The sequence below is a fragment of the Gymnogyps californianus genome, unplaced genomic scaffold (assembly GCF_018139145.2).
Source record: "Gymnogyps californianus isolate 813 unplaced genomic scaffold, ASM1813914v2 HiC_scaffold_39, whole genome shotgun sequence".
Classification (NCBI taxonomy): Eukaryota; Metazoa; Chordata; class Aves; order Accipitriformes; family Cathartidae; genus Gymnogyps; species Gymnogyps californianus.
Genome location: NW_026114279.1, coordinates 371,014 through 383,950, shown reverse-complemented (window position 1 = coordinate 383,950; position 12,937 = coordinate 371,014). Strand labels below are relative to the sequence as shown.

The following is a 12,937-nucleotide window of genomic DNA, read 5'->3' as shown; positions in this document are numbered from 1 at the left end:
CTTTCTGAAAAAATAGTGCTCTAAACAGGCGATCTGATGGAAGGCAGGCTGGTAGTCTGAGTCAGTGAGGAACCTGAACTCTTGGTATGAGATTGCTGACTACAAAACTGTGGCATGTATCTGATCACTTAAATCTGCCTATCTGCAAGGTGAATGGAGTACAAAACTGCTCTGGATGTTCAACTGTAAAAACTAACAAGACTTGTAGAAAAATCTCATTATGTTTGAATGCCAAAAGTTTCGGTTTGTTGGGGGGTTTTTTGTTTGGTTGGTTGGGTTTTTTTTTTTTTGGTTTTTTTTTTTTAAAGTTCCCTTACAAAAGGCTGGGCTGGATAACAAACAAAGTGGCAGGTGAAATTGTCAATAAATGTAATGCATGTGCAGAAAGATGATGACAACCTCCAACAGTATACATGCACATTTGTATGCACTTAATTAGCTATTGCTCCTGAGGAAAAAGGTATGAGAATTATCTTGGGGAGTTCTCTGAAAATAGCTTGCCTTTCAGTATTTTTAGAGGAAAGAAAGGTTTTTGATTATTTAAAAAAACCAAAACAAACAAAAAAACCCCAAAACCAAAACACAAAAAAACCAACCCACCAGAACCCCCCCAAAAAACCACAAAACCCCACAAAATAGAAAACAATATTGTACCTTTGTATATATCCATGGTATGCTTGCATCTTGAACACTGCAGATTTAGTTTCTCCCTCTCAAAAACATACTGTAGAATCAGAATAGTTACAGGATGTCAGTGAGGATGGTAAGGGTATTTCCCTGCAAACAGCCTCAGTGCAAGGACAGAGTAAATGAATCAGATTGCCTTAGCTTGGAAAGCATGTGATTCATGTAAGATAAGAAAGAGATCTATAAATCATGAATGGTATTGTGAAGGAAATATTGAATGATTTCTTTTGGTATTTCTCATACTAAAAAAATAAATAGGGGCCCCTCAATAATCTCGTGGTGCTTTAAAACAGCCTGCAAGTAAAGGAAAAACAATTAAACTCTTATTAAATGCACCTCATGCTCTGTGGCAATAATTTTCACAGTTTAATTATGGACACTAAGTATATATGTATTCTAGAAAGAGACAGACCCATTAGTGGCTATTAACAACGATTCAGATTAACCATCAGCTCAGGAAGCCCTTAAGCTATTCAGGTAACAGAATTTGGGAGATAATCACTCTATTCATACCTTATTTCTTAATTTTTTTTCTCCAAGTGTTAGTTATTACAGTTGGAAGCAAGGGCCAGGACAGCTTTGGATCTGACCTAAGATTAGGATATGGGGGGAAATAGTGAGGAAAGATGCAGAATCAGAGTCAACATTCAAAAAGGCATCTTGATGAAACTCTGAAAGGATTTTAAACATGCAGAAAATACTAAATTGTGTGTCCCTGTGAGGTTAAGAGTAAAGGAGGGTGAAAACTGGAGATGTGGGTTTTTTTGGGGTGGTTGTTTTTTTTTTTTTTTTTTTTTCTTTCAAGGTATTGGAGATAGGGAAGGAGAGAGAAAGAAAGAAGAGACTTTGAAGTAATGTTATGCAGGCAGTGGAGGGCAAGGAAGGGGCTTGATTGTGAGACTGTAAATTTTGCAAGTCCATGTTTACCTAAATCTGTAAACATATTGAAATCTGGTACTCTTTTTCAGTAGCGCCTTGAAAAAGTTTTCTGTAAGCTTTCATGATCTTTGCTGACTTTATACTGTATCTTGTAGGGCTTTATTTGCAGTTATTACAGTACCCCTATTCTTGAGTATTTATATGTGTTTATTCAGATTTCTTCTTGTCTAATACTTAAGTGTCCTTATTTTACTTTTTTTTCAGTATATCTGTATATAAAAATTGTCAACCATATTTTGATGAATTCTTGATGGATGTGCTTAACACTTTTTGTCTATTGTATATATTAAGTTTTTTTGACTGAAGATTTAAAAATCCATCCAATCCTTTTCATCCACAAAAGGAATCTATAACATCCTGAAACACTCAAGCCCACTTCCTTTAACACTCGAGCTCACTTGCTTAAACAAATTTTTCAAGTAACTAGTAGAATGTCTTTAAAAAAAAAAAAAATTTTTTTTTTTTTTTTTTTTTTTAAATAAAACCTTCTTTTGAAGGTGAACCTTTTTTTAGCCTGGAGCTCAGTCAAGGAAGTTGAAATGTAAATAAAGGTTATATGACACACACGTGGATAAATAGGGAAGGCATAACTCAGGGTGCACAATTTAGCCTTAATCCTGTCAATTGCCAATATAAAATACTTTAACTTAGTGGTTTTAATGCTCCTTTATATACACTTCTGTGTGTCTTGGAAAAAAACAACAGTTGAATAATCCCAGTCATTCCTCTTACTCTTGCCATAACCTTAATCTTCTATGATTCTTCTGAATGCTTCTTAATTTTTCAGCATTCTCCATAGTTCTGGAAAGAACATTCACCACTGCACTTTGCAGTACAATGACATTCTTGTTTAGTCTTTTTTCTGTATGTCCTAACATCTTGTTTGCTTTTTTAGCTTGTTACTGCCTTTACAGTCCGTATCTTTATTGAACTGTGTATGTCGTTCTCCTATATCTTGATTCAGATAATCAAAACCCCTGTAGTTTGTATTGCTAGTCCCAGGCTCCAGATATGTTAAGGACTTTAGACCATCCAATCTAAGTTAGCTTGCATGTATTAACATTAAAAGTCCATGTTGGTATTTGTTAGGATAAAACCAGTAAAACTGTAAAGTCCATTTTACAGCTGAGTGCTCTCAGTTAATATATTTGAGGCTGTACATATGGAATTATAACATATTTTGGGAAATAGTGCTGGGTTTGTGTTACCAGCTGGGAGCATAGTTAAATTAAAACCTGTAAGACTAACTTTGAGAAGTCCCTGGATGGATGATGAAGCTGAAATGCATGCGTTCTTGCTAATATATCCAGCAGGCTGTGGTTGGAATTGGTTGTTTGGCCTCCTGGAATATGTTGAAGGAAGGTAGCTAAATGTTTGAGCTGAAACACTCCTTTATGTATGAAGCTGTTTTCCTTTTTGTCTATTGCCTCTGCCATCTGTAGTGCTTCCTCAACTTACTTTTTTTTTTTCTCTTTTTTCTTCTTATAATTAACCGATCTGCTGTTGTTACATCTTGGTTTTTCTTCCTTTTCTGCCTATTACAAGTCCATCTAGGAGAAGGATAACAAAGGGAGCTGGAGAGATGTGACAGATCCCTGCCTAAGCTATTATGTGACCTGGCCTAAGCCTATTTTTGTCAGTCTTGTCCATTCTTGTCCCAGATGTCTTCAGAAAGAACCTGGAAAGTATTCAAGACCCTTGAGGACTATTTATTTAGAAGATGTATACTATATAAAACTTAACAAAATCCTATAGTTGCAGGCCTGTTTCTCATGTCTTCTCACAGTAAGCTTACTTTACTCTCTTCAAAATTCAACATAACAACAATCTGAACTTTTCCAGAGAAGAATGTTTCTGTGCTCCAGTAGAAGAGTCTTGCCTCTCTGATTCATTCTCACTTGCTCACAGGCTAGACTAGGGACCTCCTTTCAGTTTGTTTCCTCTGAAGAACTAATTGGTTTTCTTTTGGAAATATATCCATATGGTGTAGAACTGTGTTCTTTTATGTTCTGTTACTCTGAAGCAATAGCTGATGGAAATAGATGTTTACATGATGTGTTGAAGTTAATGGCTTCTGCTGTTTCTTCCTCTTCTTGTGTGCTTTCCGACAACTACTTTTTGTGAAAGCTGTCATAATTTTCTTAGTTTCAAAGCATTATCTGAAGTAAAGCTTGCAAAACATGAAAGTCTTCAAAAGCGAGTCTCATCTTCACACACACAAAAAATAATTTTATCTTAGCCAATTTTACCATGAGGCTTGTTTTCTTCTCAAAGAGAATATAGGGGTTTTTTTAGGAAGAATTAGCTGGAACAGGCTTCTTGAGAAAATGATTACTAGAAGGGAAACTGTAGATTTGGCTATGTGATCTAGTTGTGAGATGAGAGGTTTTTCTGTTAGACCACACTTTCTCCAGAAATTCAAGTCTAAATGAGGAACTTCCAGACCAAAAAGTGAGTTTGAGAAAATGTTAGGGAACCAAAAAGCGTTTTAGGTTAGAAAAAACTTCAACTATATCAGAGTTTCTTAATTTTTAACTAAAATAATTTTTTACTGAATTGAAAGCAGATACGTATGTTTAAAAAAGGTATCATTTAGATGACAGCACTTCTTAGTTTTTCTTTCCTCACTCTGTCCATTTAAATTCTCTGGTGCCTTTTCTTAGTCATATCTAACGTGGACAATAGTCATTCTAATAATATGTTTCTGTTTAGTCTATAAAATGACCTGTGCTCTTTTATGGACTATGAAAATAAAAGATGCTGGCATCATAAAGGTATGCAGTGAGCAAAATGAAGCATAAACATGTTATGCATGCATTGCAAATTGTAATGGGATGCAGAAGCACATAAGAACTTCCCTTAATTCCATAATGAGAGTTATTGTCTTCACAGATATATTTATTAAAGGTGGTTAATTATTGAAGAGAATATAGAAAACAAAGTCTTCAAAACACATGAGCCTGTTCATGTTGCTATTTAATGGTCCATGTGTGTTTCCCTTTTCCTCTTTAAATTCTCAGCTAGGATAAACTGTAGGTTTGAGAGTGGTCTCTTCCTCCATTTCATGAAGGTGGTGTAGGTGGGGAGGCAAGCTGCCGTATGTTCTTCATAAGCCGCAACCTTCAGAGGCGGGTTCTCTCTCTTTCCTCCCCAACTTTTCTCCTTATTACAGCTGTGGTCTTCTCTTAATTAAACTACCATTTTTTTCCACGGGCTTACTTTCTAGTTCCTATGATAAGATACAACTCTAAGTAATTTATATCTCCTATATAAACATACCCAAATTATATTATTTAAATTGAATATTATGATTTAATATATATCTGTATGTATTTGCTGTAGTGGCACTGTACTGGGCTAAGCAGAATCCACTGTCAAGGAAGGATAGTCTAAATGAAGACACTGGGACATAATGCTCAGCCAGCCATTTGGCAAGGGGGACCATGTATATTTTACCACTATGTCTCAGTTGTTCATCTCTGTTTTTCTCTGGTGACTGTCTGTCCTGCCCTGTAAGGATGACAGGCATAAATTTCATTAATGACTGAGAGATTATAATAATTTTCTAGGTGGGTTGCACTTGAAAACTGATAATTCTTCTCTCAAGTGATTGGTAATTGTCAGTATTTACATTCACAGTATGGCTATCTGTTTTTTCTGGGTTTTTTTCCCCATGTTTCCCCGGAGTGTGCCAGGTGCGTGGCCAAAAGTGGCTGTTTGCATGCCCTCTATCTTTTATTTTATCACAGTTATTGAGCTTAGATTATAATGAATGATATTAATTACCTTTGGAAAGGTTGCTAACAGTATTTTCTTTTACACTGGGTTTTTTTTTTTTTTTCTAATAACTCGATTTTTCTTTGTTACATTTCTTGATGGAGAAATTGAATCAGGTGGAATGCACTGGCTGGATGGGAAGAGATTGTTTTTCACCTGGGGAGCACTGGAGCATGTTCAGGTCAATGGAGAGGCTCTCAGAGGCCACAGAGTGTGTATGTCAGGCAAGCCCAGAAAAGGAAGCCTTGAGCTTGGGCAGAAACACCACTTTGGTACCTCGGAAGTTGCAATCTCTATTCTATTCTATTAGGTCAATGACTTTCTGAGTGATTTGCAACTTCCGAGGTACCAAAGTGGTTTGCTGCCACTCAGAAAGTCATTGACCTAATAGAAACAAAGATGGGAAGCAAGGACCTTCCTTTAAGGACACAGTGCAGAGTGTGTTCATTGAATACCTTTCTGGAGTCTCCTTCTGACAGTCTGCTTTCCACAAAATGAGATCCTCTCATGAAGTAAAATATTAAGGTAACTTGATTGCTTTCCTTCCCCTTGCATGAGAATATCTCTGGCTGCTATAGTAAATAGTAAGACTATTTATGTTTGTAATACACAATGCCAAGCTTCTGGCGTGCTGATAAACAGTTAACTTCCCTGAATTTTGTTAGATTCATTTGACTCCTACTGCCCCATGAGTGGTCTGAGATGCCTTCTGCTGGCAGCAAGTGGCCACAGTGTGTTATCCTGAACTTAATTAGACTATCCGAAGAGTGACAAAGATCTCTGTGGCTGAGGACTCTTACTCCAGGAATCAGCCCAGGAGCCTGGATCTTCTGAGCATTTGCAGCTCTTGATTTCCAGGACTCTTGTCCCTTATTCTTGAACTTTCTCATTCTGAATTTGTCACCTTGAACCTCAGTTGCCTCTGGCTGGCATATCTGTTAAATGGTTGTTGGGACAAGCAGTGTACTCTGGTCTCCGGTCATGGATATCCTAAACAATAGCAGTAAGGACTAAACTTAGCATTTCTTTATGGTCAAATGGTCCAGGTTCTTTTCTTATTAACCTAGGCTACTTGTCAGATGTGAAGGAAACAAGCTTTTCAGTTTAAGGTTCATCCTCAGCTCCTACCTAGCCACCTTTCTTAAGGAAGCAGCTGGGGTTTTTCACCTGTCAAAGACTGTTCCCCACTGGTACTTAGATTCTGTCTTCACCTGTTGAATGGACGTTCCCTTTGAAACAATGAGAGCCTGCTCCTTCCTTCATCATTTCATGGCTTTGGAGTCAGGAAGTTAACAGTGTGTGTGTGTGCGCGCACCTTATCCAAGCTGCAGAATGCAAAGGCCGAAGTGTCCCTCTGTATTGTCCTTGTGTATCATGAACATTAGATGTGCTTTGGTTTTTTGCTTGTACTACAAGACACTTCAAGAAGAATCCTCATCTATTCATGTTCATGGTCAATAATTTTAAGAGTTTGACTGTCTTGCTAGATAACAAGCTGTGTAGGTATAGGCTATAAGACTGCTAAGCATCAGGGCAGGTCAGCTCAAGCAGCACTAGGGAAATGCTTCTGTCCTGTGTATCTTTCTGGGGCTCCGTTCAGGCTTTTGTTAAGCATGCCTGCAGCCTCGAGGTGTGATGTTGGTCTGTTCTTGTTCATGCAACTACTTGGGGACCTCCTTCCAGACAGTAGTCATTTGTGGAGTATGCTGCTCAGTGTCTTTTAAATGTGAATGTGCATATGAACAGACGTATAAAAGGGAAAGGGAAGGTACTCATCAGTAACTGTACCACCTTGAACTGGTCCATCCTCATAAATGTTTACAGCTCCATCTTCTTCCTTGTTTCCCCAGTTTCTAAAGCTTTGCAGGACCATGATCATCTGCTTAAGGTTGCACATAAATATGCATACTTGTATGGGTATTGCTAAAGCAAAGGCTTCTTGGGTTTTCTGTGCCTTGCCATATGAATACCCTCAGCATGAATGACTGTATGGATGATATACTTGGGATTGCAGTTAATGAAAAGATGCTTCCCTTTTTTGTTACTTGTAAATACTTGCTCTAGGGAACAAAGATACAATTGTATTGTGCCTTCATAAATCTCTCTAGCTTGCACTGTGTGTGAATAATGTTTTGGCAGGCAAAACTTTATGAAGAAATGTTACTTTGAGGCTTCTTATTCTCTTAGAAATGATGGCTAACAAGACTGTTACTCACATTACTCAGTGATCCCATGTCAATTCCAGTATCAAATTACCTCATCTTTACCAAGGAATAGAAAAGGAAGACTTTTAACTGTATTGTTTTTATCCTGCTTCTCAAAGGAACTTGCTGTTTCAGAGTTCTGTGTAAATGGAAAGCATTAACTTCACCAGTCATCGTTCACTGGTACATTCATACAGTTTGACGTTTATTTGGAAATTCTTGTCTGTCCATTCATAAGCATTCCCTGTGGAAATCGCGGTACATATGTGCTTCATCAAATTACACATTACAACCTATCTAGTAAAATTATTATTCACTTATTTGTTCACTTTTTTCTTTTTTTTTTTTCCTGTTGCCTTTCTAAGGGTTTTGGAAATATATAAGTAGTAGATTAAAATACCTTATTAAACTACTTTAAACATTTTTCAAGAAATGAACAATTACATAGAAGGCATCTATATATTTTTACTTTTAAAAATCATCCCTCTAAGAGATGAGCTGAGTGGATATGCAGAGGTAGATCCTGAACAGTCACTTAAAAACCTACTGTTTGTAGTTTAACTATAGAGTGGAATGGCTCTTTGAGACCAGATTGAAGCTTTGTGAAATGAAGATGAATATTTGAGGCATTAGAACTTCAGGTTAAAATATCTGGTGACATAGAAGATTATGAGCGCTTTTGAGTTTGGGATTTTTTGTTTATACTAGTGAGGTGTCATCTTGACTGATGTAAATGAAAAATATTCAAAATTAAGGCTTTGGTGTTGCAGGAGCAGGCTTAAATATTTAATTATTAGATATATAGTCTGTTATCTGCAGTAGGACTACTTAATACCTTAACTTTTAAAAAGTGTAAAAAATTTTCAGTTTTGGGAAAGCTATATTTTTTTTATTAATTATTACAAGAAACCCCAAATCTTTTACTGGCTTCAGATAGTTGTCTCTTCAAAATAAAATTGCTTTGGTCTTAGATATTTGAACTCCCAGTCACTAGGAAAATATGTTTTAAAAAGTCATCTATAACAAAGGAAAACTACTAAAATGTTGATGACTACTTCCCACTACCCCAGCACATCCCCCTGTTTCCAGCTTCATTCTGACTAAAGAGCATTCATTTACTTCAGAATGGAATCATAGAATATCTCAAGTTGGAAGGGACCCATAAGGATCATCGAGTCCAACTCCCTGCTCCTTGCAGGACTACCTAAAACTAAACCATATGACTAAGAGCGTCGTCCAGACTCTCCTTGGAACTCTGACAGGCTTGGTGCCATGACCACTTCCCTGGGGAGCCTGTTCCAGTGACCCACCACCCTCTCAGTGAAGAGCCTTTTCCTAATGTCCAATCTGAACTTCCCCTGACACAGCTTCATTCCATTTCCTTGTGTCCTATCCCTGGTCACCAGAGGGAGGAGATCAGCACCTCCCCCTCTGCTGCCCCCCTTGAGGAAGTTGTAGACTGCGATGAGGTCACCCCTCAGCCTTCTCTTCTCCAAGCTGAACAAACCAAGTGACCTCAGCCGCTCCTCATAAGTCTTGCCCTCGAGACCTTTCACCATCTTGGTCGCCCTCCTCTGGACACACTCTAATAGTTTGATGTCCCTCTTATATTGAGGCACCCAAAACTGCACACAGTACTCGAGGTGGGGCCACACCAGTGCAGTGTAGAGGGGGACAATCACCTCCCAGGTGAATATTTCAGGTTGGAAGAAAGCCTGGATGACGCATGCTTGTTATCTGAAGATAATAAGATATTTAACAAAAAGATACTGGCAGATCAAATTTACATTTGGGTTTGTTGTGCTTCCAGTAAGAATTAGTAATGAAACTGTGGATGTACTTTTTCAACAGAAAGGAGCACTTCAAAGAGTTTTTTCTGTTGAATAGAAGCCATGGTGATTTGCTGGTAGTTTTCTCTCCTTTATGTTTTTCTTTCTTTCTTAGCCACCCTGAAACTGGTTGCTGTTGGCAAAATAGCAATGATTAATTGTGTTGTTGATTATGGACTGATTTATTTTCAGATCTCGGTAGAGAATGACTACCTAGGCCCCAGAAGAATTGAGAGTCTGCAAAAAGAAGATGCTGATTGGCAGAGAAAAGCCCACATGGCTGTGCTTTCTATTCAAGATCTTACAGTTAAATACTTTGAAATAACAGCTAAAGCACAGAAAGGTAGCTATTTTCTACTATCCTATACTTCAAATAACAAATCTTTAAAAGTTTATTTAATGTTTACCATGTTCTGTATCATACTGTGTGATTGATTTATTTTTTTCATCAGTCCTCCATGAGGAAAATGCAGTCGTCATTCCCATTTGTTTTTTCTTCTGTCTATTCGAATTTTTCACAAATAAACCTTTACAGAACATCATCAGAAGCGGGCAGAATAGAAATTTTTAAATATAGTTTCACAACCACCTTCTCAATGTGATTGTATTAGCTGCACTGTACATTTGCAAAAGATTTAGGGAGCATAGAGTCCCTGATGGATTCTGTCTTCTATACTGGATATGGCAGACCACCATAGTAAGTGTTTATTACCTTTCAATTAATTTCCTTTTCCTGTCTCTCTTGCCTTTCAGTAATTTTTTTCATAGCTCTAAATATTAATCAACAACTCAGTTTAACTACTCAGTGAAAGCTGCTCTGTTGTTCAGAAATCTTCATGGATATAACCTTGGCATTTCTATACTTGAAGAATGCGGCAGTTTTACTAAAGAGTTGGTGCAGTTAAACCAGGTCATATGACTTGCATATTCATCTGCGCTCTCATCCTTGTACCTTTTTAACCTAAATAATCAGTTTATTAGGGCAAACAAACCTGAGGATGTGGTTTCATGTCACCTCTTTTAGTTTGACTGTGGGCTACCACTGACAGAGTTTGTCCCACTCTTTTCCCTGCCTGAGTGCGGGTTCCTGTTTGTTTCTTTGCCTTGGTGATAGTGATTGTGCAACCAGATAAATGAGCTGTACCCCTGGGAGAAAATCTTCCTGTCATCTCCCTGCATGACTGCTAGATCTGTCTCAAGAGAAGCAGTCACTGCAAAATGATTCCTTTCAGTGATGACCCAAGTTAAGGATAACGTGAAACTCTACCTTATTTTGAAAAAGTGACTAAACCAGTTCGAGCATGTTGGAATGAATTTAATTGGAGCAAATTCTAAATGTATTTAATCAATTTGGTTCCTTTACTAGTATGACAAAGGCAAGTAAAATACCCCATTAGTTGATAGAGAATGTATATTTAGTTACTTAGTTTTCGTTTTGTTTACATGCTGTTTTTATGTACAGCAGTCAGGATTGTGGGGAAAAACACTGGGAAATGAAATGCCTGGAGACTGTTGACAACCATAGACCTTTGGTGTACAGGTTGCTTGCCTTTTTTTGGTATGTTTTGGGTTTTTTTGGCCTCCTGCTGATCACAGGGTGGTCTTACATACCAAAATATTAACAGATGATAGAGGAAAAACACATGAGAACAAAAAGGTATTTTTTATTACCTAACAACAGCATGTAATATCTTCTAGCACCTAGGGACTGAATGCTACCCCTTTGGTTCTGTGACTCTCATGGATTTTGCTTTGCAAAGTTAAGTGTACAGTATCATGTGATTGTTCTGTATATTAAAAATGGTGAAAGTCTCATGTGTGTCAGCCTAGACGATGTCTGGGGCTCAAGAAGAGAAAGTCTGAATCAAGCAAGGGACTACTGCTACTCTGAACTCTTACTGAAAAGATTCTCATTCATCTCTGCATATTAAGGGCAGATTGTACTTTGTTTATTTAATTTGAATTAATTTTGTAAAGCAACCTGCGTTTTGAGGTAAAAAAAAAATAGATGTTCTTATTTAAATTTAATTCAGTATTCTTACAGAATCGCACTTGAGGTCAAGCTGAAATTTTTGTTTTAAATTGTAATTCTTATTTCACTCTGCAGATTTGTGTTAAACTTATGACTGCACTGTAAAAGTTATCAAGGGAAACTGGAGACTTTAGTAGCTGATGATTGGGGCTTTCAGAAGCAGGGAAAATTTGGGATATAGTTTAAGGCCCCATGGTAATATTAACCAGATATTTTTATTAAGTCAAGAGTTCTGAATGTGTGGTTCAAGTGTTCAAGTACTGTGTATTCAGAATGGTTCCTCTGTGAGTAACAAAAATTGGAATTATAATGATTAAATGATCAACAAATAGCTAATTGCATAGTTACACAAATCCTAAGAATCTTGGATATGAAGATTAATGCTCCGTAGAATGACTACTCTCTGCTAAGAGAACTTTGTATGTTTTTGGATACAAATGTGTGCATAGTCTCTACAGTAGAATCACTAGTGATCTGAAGAGTAGACTGGTAAGCTGTCTGCTTTTTCTTCCCTTCTCTAGTTGTGTACGATCGAATGCGAGCAGACCAGAAAAAATTTGGTAAGGCAGCATGGGCAGCAGCAGTGGAACGTATGGAAAAGCTTCAGTATGCAGTTTCTAAGGAGACTTTGCAGTTGATGCGTGCTAAAGAAATCTGTTTGGAGCAGAAGAAACATGCACTGAAGGAGGAGGTAATTTTTCATACCAATAAATAGAGAAAAATAAAACATGCAGAAAAAAACAAACCTTGAAGAATGTTGATGTACTTGGGGGGGGGGAACCAAACAACAAAAACCAACAGACTTGAAAGTCATTATTTTTCAGCTTTTGATAATAAAAGTCTGTATTTTAACTTTTACCACATTCTACCATGTTAGGCAAATGGAGTTGCAGTGTAGGTGTGGTGGTTTTTGTGCCACTTATTTATGTTTTCTGTTCACCTTTTCCTGGTTAGTCAACCAGGAAGACAGTTTTTACTGTTAATGTTTACAGCTATCCACAGATGAATAAAATGAAGAGAAGGGATAGGAACAGAAATCTGTTGCTATGTAATCTCCACGCTTTAGCTCTCGGAGGCATGATCACCTTTTTGGAGTAGTTTTGACATTCCAGATGGAAGGTATCTGAACATTAGTAAATATACAGATGATTAGCCTGTTGTACTGCACTCTTTGTCTCTGCTTACCCTAATTATTAAGGCAGTCTTCCAGAGGGGGTTGTGCTAGCTACAGCTTTCCTGAGGAAAGAGTGCATGCATTAAACTGTGTTTAAATGTCTTAGCAGAAAAAAAACACATTTATTGGATTTTATGACACCTCCTCAAAAGCAAAAATGCTACAAATCCTCTTTTAAAATTTGCTATCATATAGATATTCCGTGCTAAGAGCTTTCTATCATGCTAATGTTAATTTACATTTTATCCAATCAGTTGCTTGTTGTTTAAAGCACTTTTCAAATCTTTCAGCAAAA

General features: G+C 37.3%; 1 protein-coding gene across 1 annotated transcript in view; it reads left to right on the top strand.

The window, feature by feature from the left end:
* LOC127028689 (junction-mediating and -regulatory protein-like) overlaps positions 1-12,937 on the top strand; it is a 94,980-nt gene that overhangs the window by 46,710 nt on the left and 35,333 nt on the right. Inside the window, exons 3-4 of the mRNA XM_050914390.1 lie at positions 9,629-9,779; positions 11,990-12,159. Coding sequence (XP_050770347.1) covers positions 9,629-9,779; positions 11,990-12,159 — 321 coding nt within the window. The remainder of the gene's footprint in view (positions 1-9,628; positions 9,780-11,989; positions 12,160-12,937) is intronic.